Source organism: Sebastes umbrosus, chromosome 4, assembly GCF_015220745.1.
Source record: "Sebastes umbrosus isolate fSebUmb1 chromosome 4, fSebUmb1.pri, whole genome shotgun sequence".
Taxonomy (NCBI): Eukaryota; Metazoa; Chordata; class Actinopteri; order Perciformes; family Sebastidae; genus Sebastes; species Sebastes umbrosus.
This window is the reverse complement of record NC_051272.1, coordinates 8,244,052-8,266,102: the sequence shown is the minus strand read 5'-3', so window position 1 is coordinate 8,266,102 and position 22,051 is coordinate 8,244,052. Positions and strand designations below refer to the sequence as shown.

Sequence of the window (22,051 nt, the reverse complement as noted above, 5' to 3'; positions counted from 1 at the left end):
TGATAAAAAGAATTGATAAAGATGATCAATAATCCCTCCAAAATACCACATTAAGACATAGAAAAAGCCATGCTGTGATTTGGAATCAAAAACTTTTTTAAATTTGGAGAATTGCATTTTTCAGCGATTGGGTGGCGAGCACTTTCGTTCTGTAAACTTCTCAGAAACCCCCTTATTGTCAATCTACCACTGAAAGACAACCATCCTCTGAATGCTCTAGGTCTGTAGTTTGTGGCTGTAAAGTTTCATGAGGCTGTGATTATCCTAGAGGTCACCACAGGTCATTTTATCCAGTGAAGTCAAATTTCAAAAGATGGTCTAACTACAATGAAATGGCTACGATGGGGACTAACATCATCACACATGAATAGAGTTGGGTTCATTGGATCCAAAACAGTCTCAGATTCACAATTCCAAAACTGTTGACCAGGTCATCGACCAGACTATGTACATAGACAATCTACAACTTGCCTTTTTCATGTGCTCCTTACTGCAAGTGCTAAAGCTTGAGAAATATGGAGATGAGGTAAGATTTCATTTGTGTCTCCCTGGCGTCTGTAGCCGCAGGGCTGCTGGGACCATTTTGCTGCTCTAGTGAACTTTGTGATCATGAGCGTTTCAAAGGGCCAGACTGAGACCTTACGACGAAGCTGGAAGGACCCAGAGTCGAGGAAATGAGAGCGATCCGGGGTCGAGGTGAGGCCGCTGCTCAGAACAACAGCGGGAGAAAAGGAGATTGCTTTTGGTCCTTCATTTAGAGCGTGGGGGATGACAGATAAGCATCCACCTCATTTCAGTAGAGAGCAGGATATCACCATGTGGTGAAATAGAAGAGTAGGAGGCATGCCGCTGATTAGGAAATAGCTCGGGGGCCTTGACTCATAAGCTCAGCGGAGCAAAGCTCCTCCATATTTGACACTTAACAAGTGTAACGTGAATGGCTTCTGGCACCGCTGGCAAACGCCTCCGTGCTGGTGAGGAAGGCATTTAAGAAATCCAATCAGAGACGAGACTGTCAGCAGTATGGTGATGGAGGAAAGTATCTCATTTACCTGACATCTGTTTCAAAACAGAAAGATGACCGCCACAGTGATCGCCAAGGCACTTTGTGTAACTGGCTGGAAACAAAGTATTTTATCCATCAACCAACAACAGCGAAGGATAGATTGCAAAATCTGTGTTTGAAAGTTTCCAGTAGAGTTGCAACTATAGCTGTCAATCAATTAAAATATTTAACCGGGATTAATCACAAATTAATCACATTTTTTATCTGTTCAAAATGTACCTTAAAAGGGAGATTTATCAATACTCTTATCAACATGGGAGTGGGCAAATATGATTGCTTTATGCAAATATATGTATGTATTTATTATTGGAAATGACAAATATTGTCCATAAAGCCTCACAGGTACTGCATTTAGCATACAAAATATGCTCAAGTCATAACATGGCAAGCTGCAGCCCAACAGGCAACAACAGCTGTCAGTGTGTCATTGTCCTAACTTGACTATGACTTGCCCCCAAACTGCATGTGATTATCATAAAGTGGGCTTGTCTGTAAAGGGGAGACTTGTGGGTACCCATAGAACCCATTTTCATTCACATATCTTGAGGTCAGAGGTAAAGGGACCCCTTTGAAAATGGCCATGCCGGATTTTCCGCGCCAAAATTTTGCGCAAGTTTGGAGCGTTATTTAGCCTCCTTCTTGACAAGCATGTATGACATGGTTGGTACCAATGGATTCCTTAGGTTTTCAAGTTTCATATCATACCGGTATCATCTAGCTTTAAAACTGAACCTGCAACCTAAAAAGCGCAAGTTGCGTTAATGTGTTAAAGAAATTAGGGACGTTAAAAATAATTTGCGTTAATGCGTTATTATCGTGTTAACTTTGACATCTCTAGTCACAACTGATGATTTTTTCTTTGGAAAAATTATTAATCAACTATAAATTGTCAGAAAATAGTAATAAACTGAGAAATAACTTCCCAGAGGCCTAAGTGATATTGTTAAATTGCTTGTTTTGTCCCACTAACACTTTAAAACACAAAGATATTGAATTAATAATGATATGAAAGAGCGAAAAACAGCAAAATCTCATATTTGAAAAGCTAAACAAACTAGAAGAGAGAATAGAAAACAACAAATGCTGTTTACCTGACTGAGTGGTAGTTAGCACTAAAAGTCTTATCAGCGGTGGCCTAAATTTAACAGTATTTGGCTGATGTTGTCTGGTGGTAGTTTCCCACCCTGCTGCTTATTTGGAAGACATCTTGCAGGCACTGGCGGTTTGCATATTTACTACTGTGACTCTTTATCTCTGGAACAAAGATAAGATGTGCATACAAAAAGCCTAAAGGATTTACACACACTTCCAGCTTTCCATCAAAACAAGAAACCGAACTCGCCGAGCTAATCATTAACTCTGTGGATTGAAAACTAAACACCGACATTGAGCGAGTGTGAAATCATGTGGAAAACCGTGCGGGAAATGCCTGCAGACACGAAGTGGCTCACAAAGACCCGATACCAGCGAGGTGTTAGTGTTGAAATAAAGTTGCTGCAATCCGTGCGTGATATCTTCTCTGAAAGAATGATATCACGCACTGTTGTTTCTGTGATCATTAGTAAGATTTATGATTACATTGGAGACAGTAAATGTTTTTGTTCCTGATGTGCTGTGCAGCTGGATGTGGGTGCTGACCGAGCCTCTCCTCACGCAGAAGGATCTGCCCGGACACGGCTGCCAGGTGACGCAGCCGACCACCTGAGGGGGGGAGGAGGAGGGCGCGCAGCTGCCAGCTCTCACTGAAACCACATCGACCTACGGTCAGTCAGAGTCTGCTGGGTCATAGAGCCGTTTTCCATGATGCTACAAACATATAAACAATAACTGCACTCACTGATACAGCTGATTGTTGCAATGAAGCTGCCAATTACTGCATTTCTATTTTTACAACTTTTTAACTCCTTTTGTTGCTTTTTTCAACACTAAAACGCTTTACTGAAACCCTAAAATTGACACAAAAATGTATATTTTAGGGCTGCAACGAAAGATAACTTTCATTATTGACAACCCTATCGCCTACAAAACATCATGGTTTGGCTTAAAATTACTACATTTGTTAAGTTATTTAAGTTACAGACGTAAATTAAAATGTGTCAACGCTGACTTTTGGTTTCACACGGGACACGAACAGCGGTCTCCTGGGTCAAAATCATGTGTGGACCCACCCATACACCTTGACCTCCTCCCTACATGAACTAGTATTAAACATATATTGATGATACGTCAAATCGAAACATAATCCGGGGGATAACAAGTTTCCCTTGAAACCTTATTAATCGGTTATTTTCTCAATTAATCCATTAATTGTTTGGTTCATAAATTGTCAGATCACAATTTCCAATTGACAATTTGATGAACTCATCATATTGTATCTGAAATACAGCCATAGATGCATATTCAGTTGATGGATTAATAGATTAATCGACTAATTGTTTCAGCTCTAGAATATTTTAAAATATCCAGCAAGTGCATTAAATTTGCTATTTGCTGTTTTTACAGATTTAATGTCAGCTGATAGGACATTTGAAAACAGTTTGATCCGTCAACAATTTGTGTAACTCTGCTGCGGTTGTACCTGCGTGCACATGTACACGTGAAGACCTGGGCGAAAGTGTGTGTTATGATGAAACCGATGTACGTTACCGAAACCCAGCAGATCACATCTCATTCTCCTTACAAACCCACACACAGTCTTCTTTATCAAAACGGAGGCTTACGAGGAGTAACGGCGGACAGGACGGGACAGGAAGGTAGTATTTTCATTCCTTTTGTTGATTCCCGTACGCCGCTGAGAGCACCGCTGGGTTCTGCACCCGGCTTAGCGACGGCACAGACAGGCTCGGGCATGTGGGACACAATCTGTGACATCTGCGGTGGGAAAAACCTCGAAGAGGGCTGCGGTGCCTCTGTGCTAATTTTCATATTTTTTTATGTTTATGTTCATCCTGTCTTAGGAAGGAGTAGCTTCTTGTGTGGCATGCCACAGACATCAAATCTGACAGATCATTTCCCCTCATCATTCTCAATCAGATATAAAAAAACCCCATTAACTTTTATATCCATCAACAACTGGATTCCAAATCAGGAAATTAGGAACTCTTAACTATACCATTGAAAAACAGACTTCTATATATTAAGATTCATATTTTTTAAGCTTCAGAATGTTTTTCACGTGACAATTTTGTAAAAATCTTGAGGTTTTCTCTCTGATCCACAGTCTTTAGTTCAAACACTTTTACGCTTTATGTTATGTTCTTCAATTATGTTGTAATCATGTTTCTCCATATGTTCAACCTACTGCTCTGTACATGCAGCACCTGTTGCATGTCTTTATGACCCGGACGTGAAATGGAGAACAGTTTGAGAGCGTAATCAACCGTATAGAGAGTTATAAAAACAATAGATTTCCAGTGAAGCTTTTTCTGGCTGCCAATAGTTGTAAATGTTTACTTTATTTTATCACATGAATTCCAACTGTCTCGTCTAGTCTTTAAAAGATTAAAAGGTCAAAGGATTACAACAACATATAAATGACATCTCATTATCGAGCTTATTATATATCTAATATCTGCTACAGGACACTGACACTACAGGTGAATAAGGTAAAATATTTAACTAATAGATATCACCATGAAACTTCCTCAGTTGATGACTTACATTAAGACAATTATTTCTGTTTTCCGAAATATGTTTAAATATGCATACATTATCTTATTAAATATGTGCTAATTTGCATACATTTCCAGAACAGAAATCTGAACATTGGATAAAGCCAGGTTCAAAATTCCTGTTTCATTTTGTTGACATATTAGAGTCAAAGGTTTTTACAGAGGGGATTTTGGATATCTGTTTTTATCACTCCATAAATCAGAAAATACTGTCAACAGCCATAAAGAAAAGGCATTTTCGCTATGTTTTCAGGAATATAATGTTGCATAAATCAGGCTATGAATGATACATGAACAAACCCTTCTGTAAAAACCTTCAGAGTATAAATAGGAATGAAACTGGAAAGTTTGGTGGATGTAAATGCTACTGAAGTGGAGATTTCTGGCTCAGACTATGAGGAAAAACTCCTTTTGAGAGTAAAGGTCTTCTCTAATAGATATCACCATGCAACTTCCCTAGTTGATTACTTACATTAAGTTTACAGGTTTTCTGAAATGTTATGTTTAAATATGCAAATAAGGCATTATCTAATGCTAACTTTTGGTGCATTCAGGAGATATCTACAAACGCAAACAGACAAAGTAGTAAAATAAACACCTAAATGTGTATTTTGGATGCTTTCTTTAGTCTGAAAGAAGACATGTTATGGAAGCAAAATAGCCCAAAATCTCAAAATTGACCAGTGCATGAGACACACAAGTAACTCCAGAATATAAACTTCCAGATGATGGTAATGTTGGTGGTATGTGTACCAGCCCCAGTACTGGTCTGTTCTGTGCATCTGGCTCATGCAGAGGGAGAGTTCAAGCGAACAAATACCAGTTTAGTGATGGCATGAGCAGGCTCGGGCATGTGTTGGCTAAAAAGCGTGACATCCACAGCAGAACCCTCTGAATCAGACGCATTACTGAGAGACTCACAGTATCAAGTCTGTCCATTATGTCACTGGAAAACTACGATGAATGCATGAAGTATCAGGAGCACTTCAACTGATGACTGACTGATCAGTAACTGATGTTATTACAGTACATCTCTTATGTAGATTAAAAGCTGTGACATATGCAGTGTTTTAGCTGAACTCATCCACATATCATAAAGTACATTTGATATGAGAGGTTCATGTTAAAGCTGTGAAAGCGAAATATAGATTAAAGTTGTTTTTATCATGCTGACAATCTCTTCTTACTCTTTTCTATTTCTTCCCTCTCTTTCTGTAAAGTTCTTTGAAAGTGTTGTTTTGAAAAGTGCAGGTTAAGTTTACTCACCCAACATGTCACAAATCCAAATTTGGAAACAAATGCACCTTTTTCCAGAGGTGCTTTTGACGCTTTTTGAGCAAGTCCAAGTTACATTTCAAGTTCTTTCGAGGAAAGACAAGTCAAGTCAAATTGCAAGTCAAGATGTGAGTCTTGCACCTGAATGCTGACCATTAAAAGGACACAGCATCTGTGTTACAAGTGCAATTGTCACAACTGTTTCATGGGACATAACAAACTCTGTGGCATGTCTGCAAAACCCAAAATATTTAATTCATGCTTCAAAACCAGTCATTTTGTCAGTAAATTGGCCAATGGCACCAAAATGGGTGTTGTTTTGTAATCATGCGAGTCGTCAAAATGTTTTTTCACGATGGCAGTTAACCCTGGAGATGTTTCTTATATGCAAATCTCTGTTTCGTTCTACTTTTTGTTGACACTGACTGCTTAATGTATTATACCACAATGTGTCTAGCTGAAGGCTGAATGTGTGTCACACTGAGCTTTCATCACTCCCATTTCAGCAGCTGGTAAACATTTACTGGGAAAAGTCAATACTGTACAATGCTGTATACACAGAAACAGGATTTGCACATTTGCATTTACAGTAACTGTATGTGTGTAGTAATGTGTTACATGTATTATAAACAGAAAATCCACCTTCATGTAAAATCATATACAGTGAACAGAAAAATTGCCACAAAATGACAAAAACATATTTAAAAAAACACAACAATGAAAAAAAGGTAGTTCAGTAAAAAACAACTAATTGATCCTCCTCACAGTACGTAATGGCAGATTTTTTTTTTCTTTCATGTCTCAAGCATAGACTGTATATAAGAAGTGGACGTAGTCACTGTGACGTCACCCACTGGTTTGTGGACTACGGTTTTGAAGCCTAGAGTTCGTCATTTGGGCCGTCACCATCTTGGTTTTTTGCAACCAGAAGTGACACGAGAGGGTGGAGCTAAGTACAACAACGCTGAATAAGACATTTTTAAGGTGCCCAAAATGTTACAATTAACTTTCATGGACTGAAAACACACTGTGAAAGGGTTAAAGTTTAAGACAAAAAAACGGACAACTCCCAGACCGGACAACGCCGTGGTAGCGACCTGTCAATCACAAGGTAGCCACGCACTAAAGCATCCCCTGCTTTATGGTCTATTTGACTCTAAATGGGACCATAATTCACTAAATGAACATCGTGCTGTATTGAAGAAGACTTGAAACTAGCGATTGAGACCATAATCTCATGTTTACAATGTTTACTGAGGTAATAAATCAAGTGAGAAGTAGGCTCATTTTCTCATAGACTTCTATACAATCAGACTTCTTTTAGCAACCAGAGGAGTCGCCCCCTGCTGGCTGTTAGAAAGAATGCAAGTTTAAGGCACTTCCACATTGGCTTCACTTTTCAGAACCAGTGGTTGCCCACTGGTCTTGAGTCATGTCTAGAAATAGTAAAGTCTGAAGTCCCCATTTTTGTGACTCATGTCCGACTTGAGTCCAATTTAGACAGACAGTATGAGAAAAATAATCATGTAAACATGTTCTAGTAGAAACCTAAAATATAAGTATGAACCTGAAAACGAGCATGATATATCCCCTTTAATTATGTCACCAGCTGTGGCTTTTACAGATGTTTAACATAACTACAGACTCCATAAGCTCCTTGCTATTTAAGAGTTGCATATGCATGCAGTGCATCTTGTCATCAATGCTGTATAAAGCCGTTATTGTCCTGGCAATGATCTACAACCTCTGCTGCATGCTCATCTACATTTGTTTACTCACTGCTGTATGCAAATTTCTTATGTCTATTAACCAAACAACTGACTGGTATAGTCAAATATATCTCGGAAGTCCCCTAACTGGATATTTATTGTCTTTCATAATAAGAAATTATTAGGAATTCCTCAACAGAATAAAATCAATGGGCCTCTGTGGCTGCTTGTTTAAAGCTTGTTCATTATAACAAGCCGGCTAATTAAAATGACTGTCGGTCAAAAGCGTCTCCAAGCTGGAATTATATTACACACACTATAATCAATCAGGCCGAAGATTCAATTTAAAAGCAATCAGCATTTGGTGGGTTTTCTCGAATCAATGGTAATCCGATGATAATTTTGACCCGTGGCTGATCTTTATTTTTAGTCTCAAATGTTCCTGCTCCCTCAATAGACTTATTGGAATGGGTGCCAGGCGTGTTGGGGACGCTCCAAATCCCTGCCACGGCTCTGCACACTACATTACCCAGCAAAATGGCCTGTTCTTTTTTTCAAAGTGATACGGTCAGGCAACAGCACATTCTGGAGGTCGGATCAATAGTTCAAAGAGTGCTTTTGATATGAGAGGTGGAGAGCTACGGAGATACTTTAATCAAGAATAACTCAGTTAATCACATTAGATTGTTACTTGACTCAGGTTGAGTTTTGGCATTCATGCTCGGAAAATAATTAGTTAAAAGTATCATACTGGCTCATTGAAAACGCTCGTGTGTGCAACATAGATTAATGATTATTCATGTCCGTGTGGCCTGTGTAAATAACGGAATGGACTCACTATCAGTTCAGCTGTTTAATATTTAATTCTCCTTTTGCTCAAATAAACAACTGAGGCCTTTTTGATAGGAACTACTGTTAAGTGCCTCTGCTTCTATAAATACAGATTACATCAAAATCTAAATTGTTAGAAAAATATTCTAATCTCAACTGCGGCATATTAGGGCCATTGTAGGTAAAAAGAAATATATAAAAATTACGGAGTCGGGTAATATTCAGGGAAAAAGCTGATTAAAGTGACAAATTTATGAGAAAAAAAATCATAAATTTGTGAAATTATAAAGTCATACATTTATGAGAAAAAAAAATATTCTTTGAGATTAAAGTGGCAAATTTATGAGAAAAAACTCATACATTTGCAAGATTATAAAGTCATAATTTATAAGGAAAACAAAGGACATTCTCTGACATTAAAGTGACAAATTTATGGTTTTGCACTCCACTATATTTCTGAGTTTTTTTCTCATAAATTTGTAACTTTATAATCTTGCAAATCTGTGAGTTTCTCTCGTAAATTTGTAACTTTAATTTCAGATGAGTTTATTTCTCGGAATATTACCCCACTCACCTGGCTCCATATTTATTTATTTATTATTCTACCTACAATGGCCCTACTAAGGCGTCATAAATCTATACTAGAGATGTAGCGATATAACGGTGAAATTATTATTATTTTTGAAATATTATAGAGATATTTCGATAATATCGTTATAGTGAATAATTTTGGCCACGATAATCGTATAGTGAAAATCTGATATCGTGACAGTAATCTGTAGCTAGAAAAGTAGCATAATTTTTTAAAAATGTACCAAAGCACAGTAATCAGTAGTCCTCAACGTCTCATGGTGAAGAATAGCAATTATGTCTTTAGTCTCATGCGCTTCATGTAACTGAGAGCAGCCTGAAGACAGAAACAACAAGAGCAGCAGATTTCATCCATCACGAGACAGCCCAAAAGAGAGCCACTCATCATTACAACATTTATCATATCTCGCTGCCTGAGCTTGAGTAAAGAGGCACGTCTGAGCTGACAACCACCACTTAAAAAACTTCAAACATGCTCTTACTCTGAGTTCTCGACCTCATCCAGATCCCTGTTGGGAGTTTTCCACCAGAAATGCACAATTTGGTGGAGCAAACGATAAAAATAACCTCCTGTGTACTTAAGCATGCCTCCTCCGAGCGTTTTCACCTTTTATGAATTTACGGCCGCGCTTATCTCTCCCAAACCTCACGATAACATGACAGAGAGTCTACCTGCCATATGCCACTGAATGCAAGCCATAAATCTATTAGGCAGCGCTATGATTAGATACTTCAGCGCTTACAAGCACGGGCATCAGATGGGCAGTTGTTCAGTGGTCTTTTGTGGTTGCAGCTTGTTTCGTAACCTGGCTGTTGAGGACAAGAGGATACACGCAAGACTGTCAGCAATAAAACAGAACTTGGAAAAACGGCGAGAGATAAAAGCTCTTTTGGCTGCGGCGACTCAGCACTTGACCTTTTGCGTCTGCGTGTTCAAACTCAAACAAAATTTGAAACAGCAGATCTTTGTGCCATTTATCTCTGATGAGTCCTGCAGAGAAAAAAAGTCTGTTTTGGTTTTGAGTGCGTGTTTTTGGGTCGGGGTGCTAAAAAGGATCATTAAGAGAGGACAGTATTGTTGCAAAAGAATGACGTCAGCATAATTTAAATGCAACTTTAAATCGTATTGTTTGCGGACATATCAAAGCTACGCAGAGTACTATGCAGAGTTAGAAACGGAAGGATTCTCTGATAATTACACAGCACAGAGATGCTCCAGTACTCCATGCAGTAATCAAGTGAGTCAAGAGGAAAGAATGTCTAATAATGGAAGAGCACACTCTCACTCTGAGTGATGAAAACAACAGTTTTCATAGCGCCAGTCACCTTCAAGAGGTGGAGACAGACAATCACTGTTTGGGGTTTCAGGATAGAAAGAGTTTTCCAGCATTCGTCACTTGGTACAATACAACTAGTAGTAGTTGTAGTAATAATTTATAGAGGTAGACCGATCGGTTTGGCCGATAGGACGTTTTACAAGCTAACGTTATTGTCCGAATGGGCTCGGATAGTGGCCGATGGCTGCGCAGCGGTTTGCATGAAGGCTCCACACAAAGTCAGAGGGAGTAAAATGGGGAGAAAAAAATCTCTTGAATATATAACGCAACACTATCAGCTCTTTGTCCAAAATATGAGACAGTCACAGAGAGGAAAAGAAAAAATTCAACTGTTACTTTAGCTCACTTACTGTACCAGTTTGGAGTTTTCTCTTCCCAACAATCCAGCCACGTAACTATTCATTCATTCATGAAATCTCACATTTTAGGATCCTCCTCATCCTGGCAATCCCTGGTCAATTTCTTGCAAAATTTTCTAGTGTTTTGTAAGAGTGGCGGTTAACAATGTAACAGGATGCGCAACAGAATAATCCTGGCCAGTCACAAACCACAGAACGATGCATCACCAACTGTAAATAAATAGAACATATTACAACTATGTAATCCACCAAATCACACTTCAGGATGTTCTCTTAAGTGACAAAAAGCTGATTTATTAAAAACGGAGCATGCAAAAAGTAGCCGACTAGGCTGCTGCAGAAGTAAAGAAGATATCGGCCGATTAATTTGCTGTCGGCTTTTTCCTGCTCCAAACTATCGTTACTATATCGGCCTTTAAAAATCCACTATCGGTCGACTTCTCATAATTTATTTCAGTCCTTATTAACAATTTTTCCAAAAGGAATACACATAATAAAGAATAAATAACAATAAGGCATTACACTAAAGCTAGGGTTGGTAATCTTAAGAAACTAGCAAGAGTATGCTAGATTTTTAAAATTATCCAACCAAAAAAAAACAGCCCAGTGTGGCCAACTCTCTTCCAATGAAAGTATCTCGCAGCACTAGCTCCAAAAGTCGCTAAATCTAGAGAGAAAGTCTCCAGGTTGGCAACACTGACAGTCCGTCCCTTCAGTCCTCCCTCCGTGGCCACTCCCCCAAAATTATCATTACAAACATAAGAGACAAACATGGCTATTGTTAGTTCTCACAGCTGTCAAGCTAGCAGCTTGTGTAAGACTCCGGTGACGCACAATGAGGCACAGGCAGAGAGCACGCGAGTAGGCAGGCAGGTATGTTTATTACAGACCTGCGACAGCCACTGATGCCAGATTTTTTTCTTTCTTTTGTCAGAGCATTTGATTTGTTGATAGCTTTCGGGATGTAATTTCAACAACTATGACAAAAAAAATGTTTTTGAAGAAGATTACCAACCCTAGCTTTAAAAAGGGACTAAAAAAACTACAATTACCGTCTTGTGGTTGTACGCCGCCGCCAACCAGTCAAGTTGCAGTTTACATTCATGTCTGTCCAATATGGCACCACTTCATCATTTTATCTTTTTAGACGTGTGTGAAATTGTCGTAATTAGAACATGAATTCTTGAGTTATGGACAAAAACATGTCTGAAATCGAATCAGTTCATCTTTGAGTCCAAGTGGACGAAGAAAATCTCTAAAAGGCGCTCGTGAGATATCACATTCAACAGAATGGGACAGACGGGCCTCCAAACGCCTCCAATCACAACGGTCACCGTTGTGGATGCATAAAAATGTTAATTGAAAAGGTGAAGGCTGAAGCTTATTATACCTACCCTTTTTCACTTAGCATATTCTAACAAGCAACTCATTCACTAGGATAGAAAAACAAAACAAAAACTCTTGTTAAATAGTTTGAAGCCGGAGCAGCACAAGGAGGTGGTTGTTTGATTTGTGACGGGATGATTTTTGCTTTGATCCAGTTCACAGTAGCTCAACAGGCTCTGTGCGTAATCAGTTTACAGCCGAGGACTGCTTCTGACTTTTACACGTTCCAAATAAACACAAAATGTGGTCGCTGTTAAGAATTACGTCAGACCAAACGTTTCACATCTGTTCTACAAAGACGCCAGGAAAACTGCCTGGAGGACGTCAAGTGTTGATCTATTTTCAACTTCTTTTCTACGTCGTGCTCCGTGACAACAAAACGCCAAAATCGCAGCACTCCAGCTGCTCCATCTGAAATGCTACAAGTCATATTGGAGTTCAAAAAAGGGTTCTCTTGAGTCACTTTGTGAATTGTACCATAGAATTTTGTAAGACTTGTGTGATCATATCAAGATGTGATGCCTCACAAAGTTAAAAGATCACACTAAATGATCACCCATAACAACATCCATGCAGATAAAAAAGGCTCTTCGGTGTTGCTGATGCGACTTCCACTTTCCCACAGGTGCTGGTAACAGGTGGGGGGGGGGGGGGGGGGGGGGGGGAGCGGGGAAGAGGCCTCGCCAGCGTGGCCGGCTGCCACGGCGGGTCAGGGGATCATCTTCCGCCCAGCTGCTGATGCCCTGTTATCCCCGAGCCATTCATCACGGCTCGCTGAGAGTCAGATATGTGCTGCCCCCGAACCCCCTCCCCAGCTCCCAGCATTCCTCACTTTCCCCCGTGGATCTCCGCCGCTGATAGCTGTCAGGGCTGCGCTGATGTACCCAAAACACCCACCCACCATGTATTTGCATGTTTTTGCAAAGCTGGTTTGAATCTGATTTAAGAACCACATGTCACTCTTCATGTCTGTCTGTCTGATCTCTGCACAGCAGCCTGCGTCTTTCAAATCACTACGTACAGTACCGAACTTAAAAAGGGCCAGACGAAGTGTTTGCAAGTACTTAACACTTTTACACACAACCAAATTGCAATGCATGCTATAGCTATAGTTTTAGATTTTTATTATCTTTAGTGCTGCAACAATTAATCGGTTAATCGATTAGTTGTTGACTATTAAATGAATCGACAACTATTTTGATAATCGATTAATCTGTGTGTCCTTCACATATCTGGAGAACTGCTCATCTCATCTACTTCACACATGACGGGTGTATTGCTGGGGGCCCAAGGGAGTGCAGTGTCAAATTTGGTTGTTCAATATTAACTGAACAGCACGAACAGCGTACCGTGCAGCAGCAGGAGCGGAGCTTTAGGGCTCTGCAGACTCGAGCATGTCGTCAGCAGCGGGCAGACCGTGGCTCATTGACTGCAGTTCACTTTTGGATTTTCTAAAGTTACAACCAAACTCTTCTTCACTTCCTTGGAGTCGGTTATCGACAACGCTGCAAGCAGCACTTCCTCGGAGCCGAGCAATTGGCCTGCTCCGAAAAGGCACTGCACTAGTGGACATAAACAATCGAAATATTCAAAAACTTGGCTTTGCAAATGTTTTATGAGTAAGGAAATGCATTCAACGTGTGTGTTGAGCTTCAAGGATAAACGCAATGGTGATTACGACTGAATGTAAACATAAGTGTGTTTACAAGAGGTAAACAAGAAAACTCTACAGAGTACATTTAACGCAACTCGACATCACGCTGCGGTGGCCAATCACGTAACCAGCGATCTAGAGCTGTACAACCCAGCCATGAGGGCATAAAACATGCTTAATCGTCACAGTCAAGTGACTCTCCCACAGCCCCACACAACCCTGCGATAAATCAGTGTGGATGCACCCTTATGCAACTTAAAGTTAAAAGAGTTGATTTTCATATCAATTATATGAAATGGAATGTCTCAAACATAGCAGCCTGGTTTTCAAAATGATTAGCTGTAATGTAAAGTCTACATTATTCGTATAGAACATGTAAAGATAATGGCACAACCAATCTGAGATGCTTTCTGCCCGTGGTGTTTTTGGTTTGCTGCCAAGCAACAACAGCAATAAATGTTCCTGCCATGAATGCGCATGCAGCGGTGTTCAAACTAGTTCCACACACACAATGTTTTGACAGAAATCTTCCTCGTGGCGTGTGCTGGGTGTTTGCACACGGCTCTGGTGTTACTCCTGTATGTGCTTGCCCTTTGACAACAGATTCAGTGTATAATATATCCAGGAGACTAATCCGCTGCCTGACTGATGCTGAGGTTAAGTAAAGATGAAGTCAGAGAGGGGGGCAGCACTAGCAGCTCACATATTGACGGACTCTTTGGCAGGGTGGTCGGCAGTTAACTTCATGTCATTATTGATCAGGTGATTCAAACGATTGATTGAGTCGATGTTGATGGATTGGAGGTGAGTGACTACAGGCGAGGTAACAACTGGCTTGCAGCAGGAAGAGGAGGGGCGGGGGGGATACTTCAGTACAATGCATATGAAATCCAACACAAATATGCTCTGCCAGAAATCAACATCTCTGCCAGACCTGTTATTCAATTATCTTCACTGAACTAACTTTTTTCTCTCTGTCTTCAACAAGTGAAATGCATCATGATAAGCTGGATTGAGGTCAGATGGCTGACCCAACAAGTCAAGATGTTTCCAGTGCACGTTTAGGATGATTGTCCTGATACTTCACCAAATATGGATGTAAAGAGCCTCAAGCTAAAGCTGAGCGTCTGCTCTTTAACCTCACAGTCATTGTTCCATTTCAAGTCCAGTGTGCTGCAGTAAAGAGCCAAAACTATGACAATTGTTCCATCCAGGAACATGGGAATGTAAAACAGACATATAAGGATCTTTAAAAAAACACCTCAAACATCATATTTAAAACACACTGTAACCACCTATTCGTTACTTCACTGACGCAGACTTACATGTGTGTGCTCTGAACCAGAGGGGTCAGAGGTCAGGAGCAGGTCACGCTTCAGTGTCTTGCTCAAGGACACTTGAACACAATGGCATAAGGACAGAGGTCCAGTAGAGAGACACACTGGCTGCCTGAACCTGGGACCACCCAGTTACTGAGACAGTCTCTGCAGCCAACAGGACAACCTGCCTGCAGTGAATAAACAGCCAAGGCCTATAATTCTGAAAGATAAAAACCAAGGCACGCATATACAACAGATAACTGATAGGGGCTTATTTTATGTGTCTGAAAGACATCGTAAAACCACATCATGATGATGCTCTAACTCGGCTGCGGACCTGCAGAGACTTTGGGATTCAATCTACATCACTCTGGATAAAAAGTTACGACTTAAATTTCATATCGAGTATCGCGATATGTTTTTTGATACTGTATCGATTCTCAAAAACACTACTGATTTTTAATTAAAATGTAAAATATATACATAAATATATATATTTATATAGAAGTAGCAATTGTAGCGGTTACCATAACTGCAGCTACTCCAATTTCTTTGATGAATTTAGTTATTTTTGCTAAAAACAAAATCTAAAAACCAAATCTTCATTGTGTTTTTGTTTTTTCGACAGTTGAGAAAAGATCAACATTTCCATTTTCCTCCAAAACACACAAATGCAAAGTAGGAGTTCTACAATGGCTCCCTCTACACAGTAAGCCCCGCCCCCTCCCAGCTCTTACCACGTTGTAGCAGGACCTCTGGTCTGATCCAGTGAAGTGATACGGGTCGACTGTGTTGCACTTCTCTATGTAACCCCTGAACAACTTGTTGATGTTCTTCAGGGACATGATGCAGACGGCTGAGTTCGGGGTCGGCTCCGGAGAGTTTGGCTTTCCCTGGGCAAAGGCGGTGAATAGCACGTCGTCATCTTCCTCCGCTTTCAGCTGCCTCTGCAGCTCAACGTCGTTGCCCACCTTGGCGACATGGGCGGCCTGGAGGATGTTAAATACCTTCATGTCTTCCACGGAGCGGCGTCGCCTTTTGTCGGTGCTGATGCACTCGAGGGGCATCTCCACGTAGCGGCGGATCACGGAGTCCGAGGAGCACATGCGGACGATGCGGGTGTGGTAGGCCTCGGAGTCCTTGTTCACCTGCTGCACTGTGAGGAAGTAGGTGAAAGGTCCACTGTGGAAGGAGTAAATGTATCGCAGGTAGTAGTTTCCACGTAGAGACGGAATCAGGTCCATGTACGAGCGGTCGGAGAAGAAAGTGAAGCCGTTCTGGCTCGTCTTCATCTTCCGCAGAGAAATGGTGTGGGGATGTGTGGCAGTGCCTGATAGGTTTCCTTTGCCCGGGATCTCAGAGTTCCCAACAAAAAACGTGATGACGTTGCTTTCCACATTGAGCACCTGAGAGCCCGAAGGGCTGACCACAACATCCGAGTCGCTGAATTTACCCTTGCGCTCTACACCGAAGCAGTAGACATCTTCGTCTACGGTTTGCAGGCTACTGTCTTCGACCAGGACGTGACGGCGACAAACACCGTTGTCTGCCGAGCCGCAGCTGTACAACCCTTTGTCGTAAATGTTCTCCACCACCAAAGCAATGTTGTGGTTGTCCACCCTGCCACCGTCGCTTGCGTTGGTCAGTTTCTGGCCGCAGGTCTCGTTGGCAAGCAGCGGCCCCGTGTGGTACTCTGACAGTTTGGTGAGGTTCGGGGCCAGGGCGTAGATTCTGTTCACAGCCCCGACGTAGATGATCCCATCCAGCGTCACTATGTTCTGGATCGGGAAGTCTGCAGTGAACGTTGGCAGCTCGTAGGTGACCGAGAGGTTGAGTTTGTTGGTCTCGGATGATTTATCACACTGGCTCTGAGCGCTTGGGCACAAGGCCCACAGCAGCATGACGGCATGAAGCGAGCGGAGATTCATCCTGTTCCAGAAATAAGAGACATAAGAGAGAAATTAGTTGGTAGAACATCCCTACTGGAACACATTCATCATGAACATCTTTGAATAGGTGGCCTCAATTGTCTCGAGTGTGAATGTGTTGAATAGGGAGCACTGAGGAGAAAATAGAGGGACACCGAAATCCCTTTTTAGACTCCTAAATGGAACTGTGTCAGGGTACAAAACCACGGTTTACTCACTTCACCACAAGCAGTGAAACCATTCATACTGAAGTGACTGAAGGCTTTATGGTGACACAAAGCTTAAATATCAGACTCCTAATCATCAGAGCTTCAACTTCTGACTCCACTGACCCTAGACAAACCAGCAGCAGGACCTGGGTGAGCACTTCTGCGGTGCACAGCTCCGTTCCCAAGTGACCACAGCGAGAGGCAAAGCAGTGAATCACCCAGAGAGCAGCCCGCTCTGCAGGGCGACGCAACCACGGGCCTAAGTTTAGACAGCAAGGGGCCCGAGGGAGCGGAGATAAACTCAATTAAAACAAAAGAGGCCGGAGGGAGAAGGCAAGGGGGACCATGATAAATGATAAATAACCCCAGCAACTAAATGGTAATCCACTGGGAGATGCTTTTAGTGGAGGGAGAGAGGGGATGGGGGGGAGAGCAACACCAGAGGATTTGCAAAGTGCACATTTGCATGCTCCCTATCTGCATGTGGTTTTACCACCATCTCCAGATGTAAACCAAAACAAAGCAATAACAGCCAGGCTTTGATTTCACATTCATGCCCACAGTGTTAACATAAACTCACTGAGATTCCCTGTGTGCACATTTTGACTGATTTATGACTGATCTCACTGTTCTTGTTTTTTTTAGAGAGAGAAAGCTCAGTTTGATCTCATACATAGACACAGACAGACCTAACAGGTGCTTATAGGCAAACTCCTATTAAAGTTTAGAGCAGATTATATTACTAATAAGTGCCAAAGACATAATATAAGAGACTGAGGCAACATTGTAAGATAAGATAAGATAAGACAAAATGAACCTTTATTAATCCCCAGAGGGAAATTCAGGTGTAAAAGCAGCAACATCAGTAAACAGAGTGAATCACAGGAGAAGTTAAGGTATAGAAAAATTATAAAAACAATAATAGAGATATAAAAGATACAGAGTGAATGGATGAACATAGTGTGTACAGTCCGTCAATGAATAAATGTAGTATGTGCAATAAATAAATGTAATATGTGCATATGTGCAGTCTATAAAGTGGTATATAAGATGTATAGTGTAAAGTAGAAGGATAATGGGGATGTAGTAGAGAATAAAGATAAAAAAGGAGAATACATTAAGAACCTAAAACACAAGATTATGTTATAGAATACAACACAATATAAAGGCCAGTTTTTTTTTTATGGAGGATATGATGAGATGAGTATCGTCTTGTTTTGGTTTAAACTTGTGAGTAATAGTGGGCACATTATTGCGCACCTGCACCAAACACAATATATGTGAGGCTGGTGCGTTCAGAGGACAAAAGGAGGTGGGAAACAGTGAAAATGTTTTCAGTTTGAGAGGAAAGTGACTCACTGCAGAAAAGTCTTCAGAAAAACACAAATGGGAAGCTGGTGAAATGGTGTTAGGAGCCTGAAAAAACATTTGAAAACAGGCTGTGATATCCAGAGGAGGAGAGGATCAGGAGTTTCAGCGCTTTTACGCACGAAAATACAGTTTGGGTGGAATGAAAAAGAGGAGACTGTGAGAACATTTATAAATGATAAACTCACCTGTTAGAGAGCAGCAGTGGTGTATGTTCTCCTTGAATCAAATCATATTCCTCTGGTCTCTCTGAGAGCGGGACTTCTTGACTTTGTCATCAAGTCCAAACTGATCGTTGCTGAGGATTTTCTCTCTTCGCGTCTCAAAAAAAAGAAGAAAAAAAACTCCTAGAATAAAAACAGTCCGATTTTTTTCCTCAATGTGACTTTGACTGTTTTCCACCAGTTAATCTCTTGTTCGTTTGTTCGCCTGTGAGGCTCAACACTGACTGACTGACTGCATCCAGCAGAAACACTCTCACATCTCAGCTCCTCTCTCTCGTGGCGCGTAAAAGCTCCGCCTCTTTCTCTCCAGAACTCTGTGACGCGTCCAGGTGCTGCTGCTGCTGCGGCTCCCCGCGCTCTGGAGCTCAGGTGAGACAGTCACAGACAGACCCACAGGTAAGAAAAGTGAGTAAACACTAAATTATGAGCTCTAGTTAGTGGTAATCACGTGGAACAGAAACCACCAATTACAACAAAACCAGTTTGATTTTCAAAGACCCCATATTCAAAGTTTTGTTGTGTATCATTTATTGCCTTGTTTTATGTATAATGACCTCATAGAACTTTAATTACTTTGATTTATCTCTTTGTTTTTAGTTTTATATCACCTAGAAAGTACTATATATTACATGTAATATGTTGTTTTGGAGGGATTTATCCACCAGATCTGAATATTCTTGAACCAGACCCTGAAGAAGGGGCTTCAAACCATTAATAAGATAAGATAAGATAAACCTTTATTAATCCCTTGAGGGAAATTCAGGTGTAAAAACAGCAACATCAGCAAACAGAGTGAAACACAGGAGAGGTAAAGGTATACAAAAATGATAAAAACAACAATAGAGATATAAAGATACAGAGTGAATGGGTGAACATAGTGTGTGCAGTCCGTCAATAAATAAATCATACAGCACAACATTGGCTTTACTAATGTGCCCTTGGCTGATAATTGCAACTCCATAAGTGTTCAAAATGAAACAAAACCCAAAGAAAAGGTCACAGGCTACACTTTTCTTCTCCTCCAACTTCCACCTGATTCCTCCAGCAGCAGCAGCCTTGTGAGTCAGAGTTGTCATGTTAAAACGGCTCACTCAGCCATAAATAATGAGCTAAGTTATAAAGGCTAAACCAACTGTGAGTGTGTGTGCATGTGTGTGTGTCTGTGTGCGTGTGTGTGCGTGTCTCAGCCATGAATCACAGTGGCCAGCACAACAAAAATTCCTTTGTCCCACTTCCTGAAAGGAGGGCAGTGAGAATGAAGACTGGAAACCCTGATAACAGGGTGAGTGTGGAGGATGAATGAATAGGTAGAGAGCTGCCGAGGCTTCTTGCACTCACTTTCTGACAGACGCACTGACACGTGAGGGTTTAATGAGACAGACAGTCAGAGTCAGGACGAGTGTGTTCAAGTGGGTAGGCGAGTGATGTGATGGAATCTGTGACATCTTCTGTGTAAAACTAGACATGTTGGATGTAATAAGTGTCATTACAGAGCGATAGTTTCCTCTCTTCGCCTCCTTTTCCTGTTTTCAACGATAAAAAGGCTCAGCTGGTTTTGCTACATTCAATCTTAGAAGTGAAACTGATCATATTTGACTTAAGAAACAAAAATAAACATTGAAATAACAGAAAAAGAACCAGCAGCTCATTACTTTTTACCATAAAAAAACAGAAATGTTCTGTTAGTTAACAGTGTGCCCACAGCAAAAAGACGAAACAAGACATTTCTGTTTTTTAATGGTTTCCATAGTATCAAAAAAAACGTTTTCTGGACAAACCCCCCCAAATGCATCAACATTTTCTCCTCTCAACTCCCTGATTTCCCAGAGGACAACACAGTTTCCTCTGACATCACATCAGAGAGCCGTTAAACTGTCACTGTACATCACCAACCTTGACCACTGAAGAGGCGTCTTTATTTACAATGTATGGTGCTGAGCTACAACAAATAAGATGATGGTAAAACTTTGAGCAGACATATCAGAAAGACAGAAGCTTAGATCTGAATTTATGAAATCAGTGCTCGGAGAAGATCATTAAAGGAATAGTTTGACATTTATTCACTTTCTTTACCAAAAGTTAGATTAGATTAGTTTAGCTTAGCATAAAGACTGAAAACAGGGAGAAAATCCGCACCAGCATCTTTTAAAGATCACAAATTAACATGCTGTATCTTATTTTTTACAAAATTTGAAGTGTTAAAAACAACAATTAATGGTTTTACAGGGTGTTATCTGCAGAAGGGCTGCAACTTCCCATTTAATCCATTAGTTGTTTGGTCTATAAAATGTCAGAAAATGGTGAAAAATGTCGATCAGTGTTTCCCAAAACCCAAGATGACGTCTATCAACTAATCAATTCATCGTTGCAGCTCTACTGTGCAGGACTACTACAGGCTTCTTGTAGAGTCTTGTTGGCACTTTGAGGTTGCCACTTATTTCTTTAGGTTCACAAACTATGTTTAAGCTGTTTTATTGGATACATCCACTTTGTGAAACCCCTGCAGCTGCATCTTTCTTTTACCTGCTCGCTTATTTGAATCACATCTGGTTGAGAGCACACATTAAACGCCCCAAAATATAATTAAATTCAAGAGTGTCCTTGGAAAAAAAAGTACTCTTATAAAAGTGTGAAATCTTCTTTTACTTCTTACCGATGAGCAATAAGTTGCACAACACTCTCCTTCACTCTGTAGTCTCTGTTTGTTGGAGGAACTGTGTTTTGCCTTACCTCGGGGCTTTTCTGATGCCGGTTGCTAAGGGGCGTGTCTGACACAGGGTGTGTGTGTGTGTCTGACTGTGTACCCGAGGGGTGTGTCTGTGTGGCTCCTGTGGTGGTAAACTCCTTCTTGGCTCCGGCCTCTTGTCTTAGCGGGGAGGAGAAGAAGAAGAAGAAGAAGAAGAAGAAGAAGAAGAAGGAAAAGGTTGGTTGGGTGGTGAACCTCACACTGCTGGCATGCAGACTGTGGAAACCCCAAAGTATGACATGCACTGCAGGAATGATCTGCATCCTGCAGCCACAACACCTGCAGCAAAACAACTATGTCTATTTTCTGTGCATGTTTTGGTCGGGGCTGCATGGTCGCTGACGTGAAAAAAAACATGAAGGAGAAGATCTGGCGGTG

At 40.9% G+C, this 22,051-nt stretch overlaps 1 protein-coding gene across 2 annotated transcripts in view; it reads right to left on the bottom strand.

Annotated features, from left to right (window-relative positions):
* met (MET proto-oncogene, receptor tyrosine kinase) overlaps positions 1-19,189 on the bottom strand; it is an 81,483-nt gene extending 62,294 nt beyond the window's left edge. The window contains exons 1-2 of one of the 2 annotated variants that reach the window (XM_037767323.1): positions 18,892-19,189; positions 15,936-17,127 (exon numbers count right to left, since the gene is read on the bottom strand). In XM_037767323.1, the coding sequence (XP_037623251.1) occupies positions 15,936-17,126 (1,191 nt within the window). In that variant the 5' untranslated portion in view covers position 17,127; positions 18,892-19,189. The remainder of the gene's footprint in view (positions 1-15,935; positions 17,128-18,891) is intronic. The other variant, XM_037767322.1, reaches the window with a different exon arrangement.
* Positions 19,190-22,051: the final 2,862 nt, after the last annotated feature.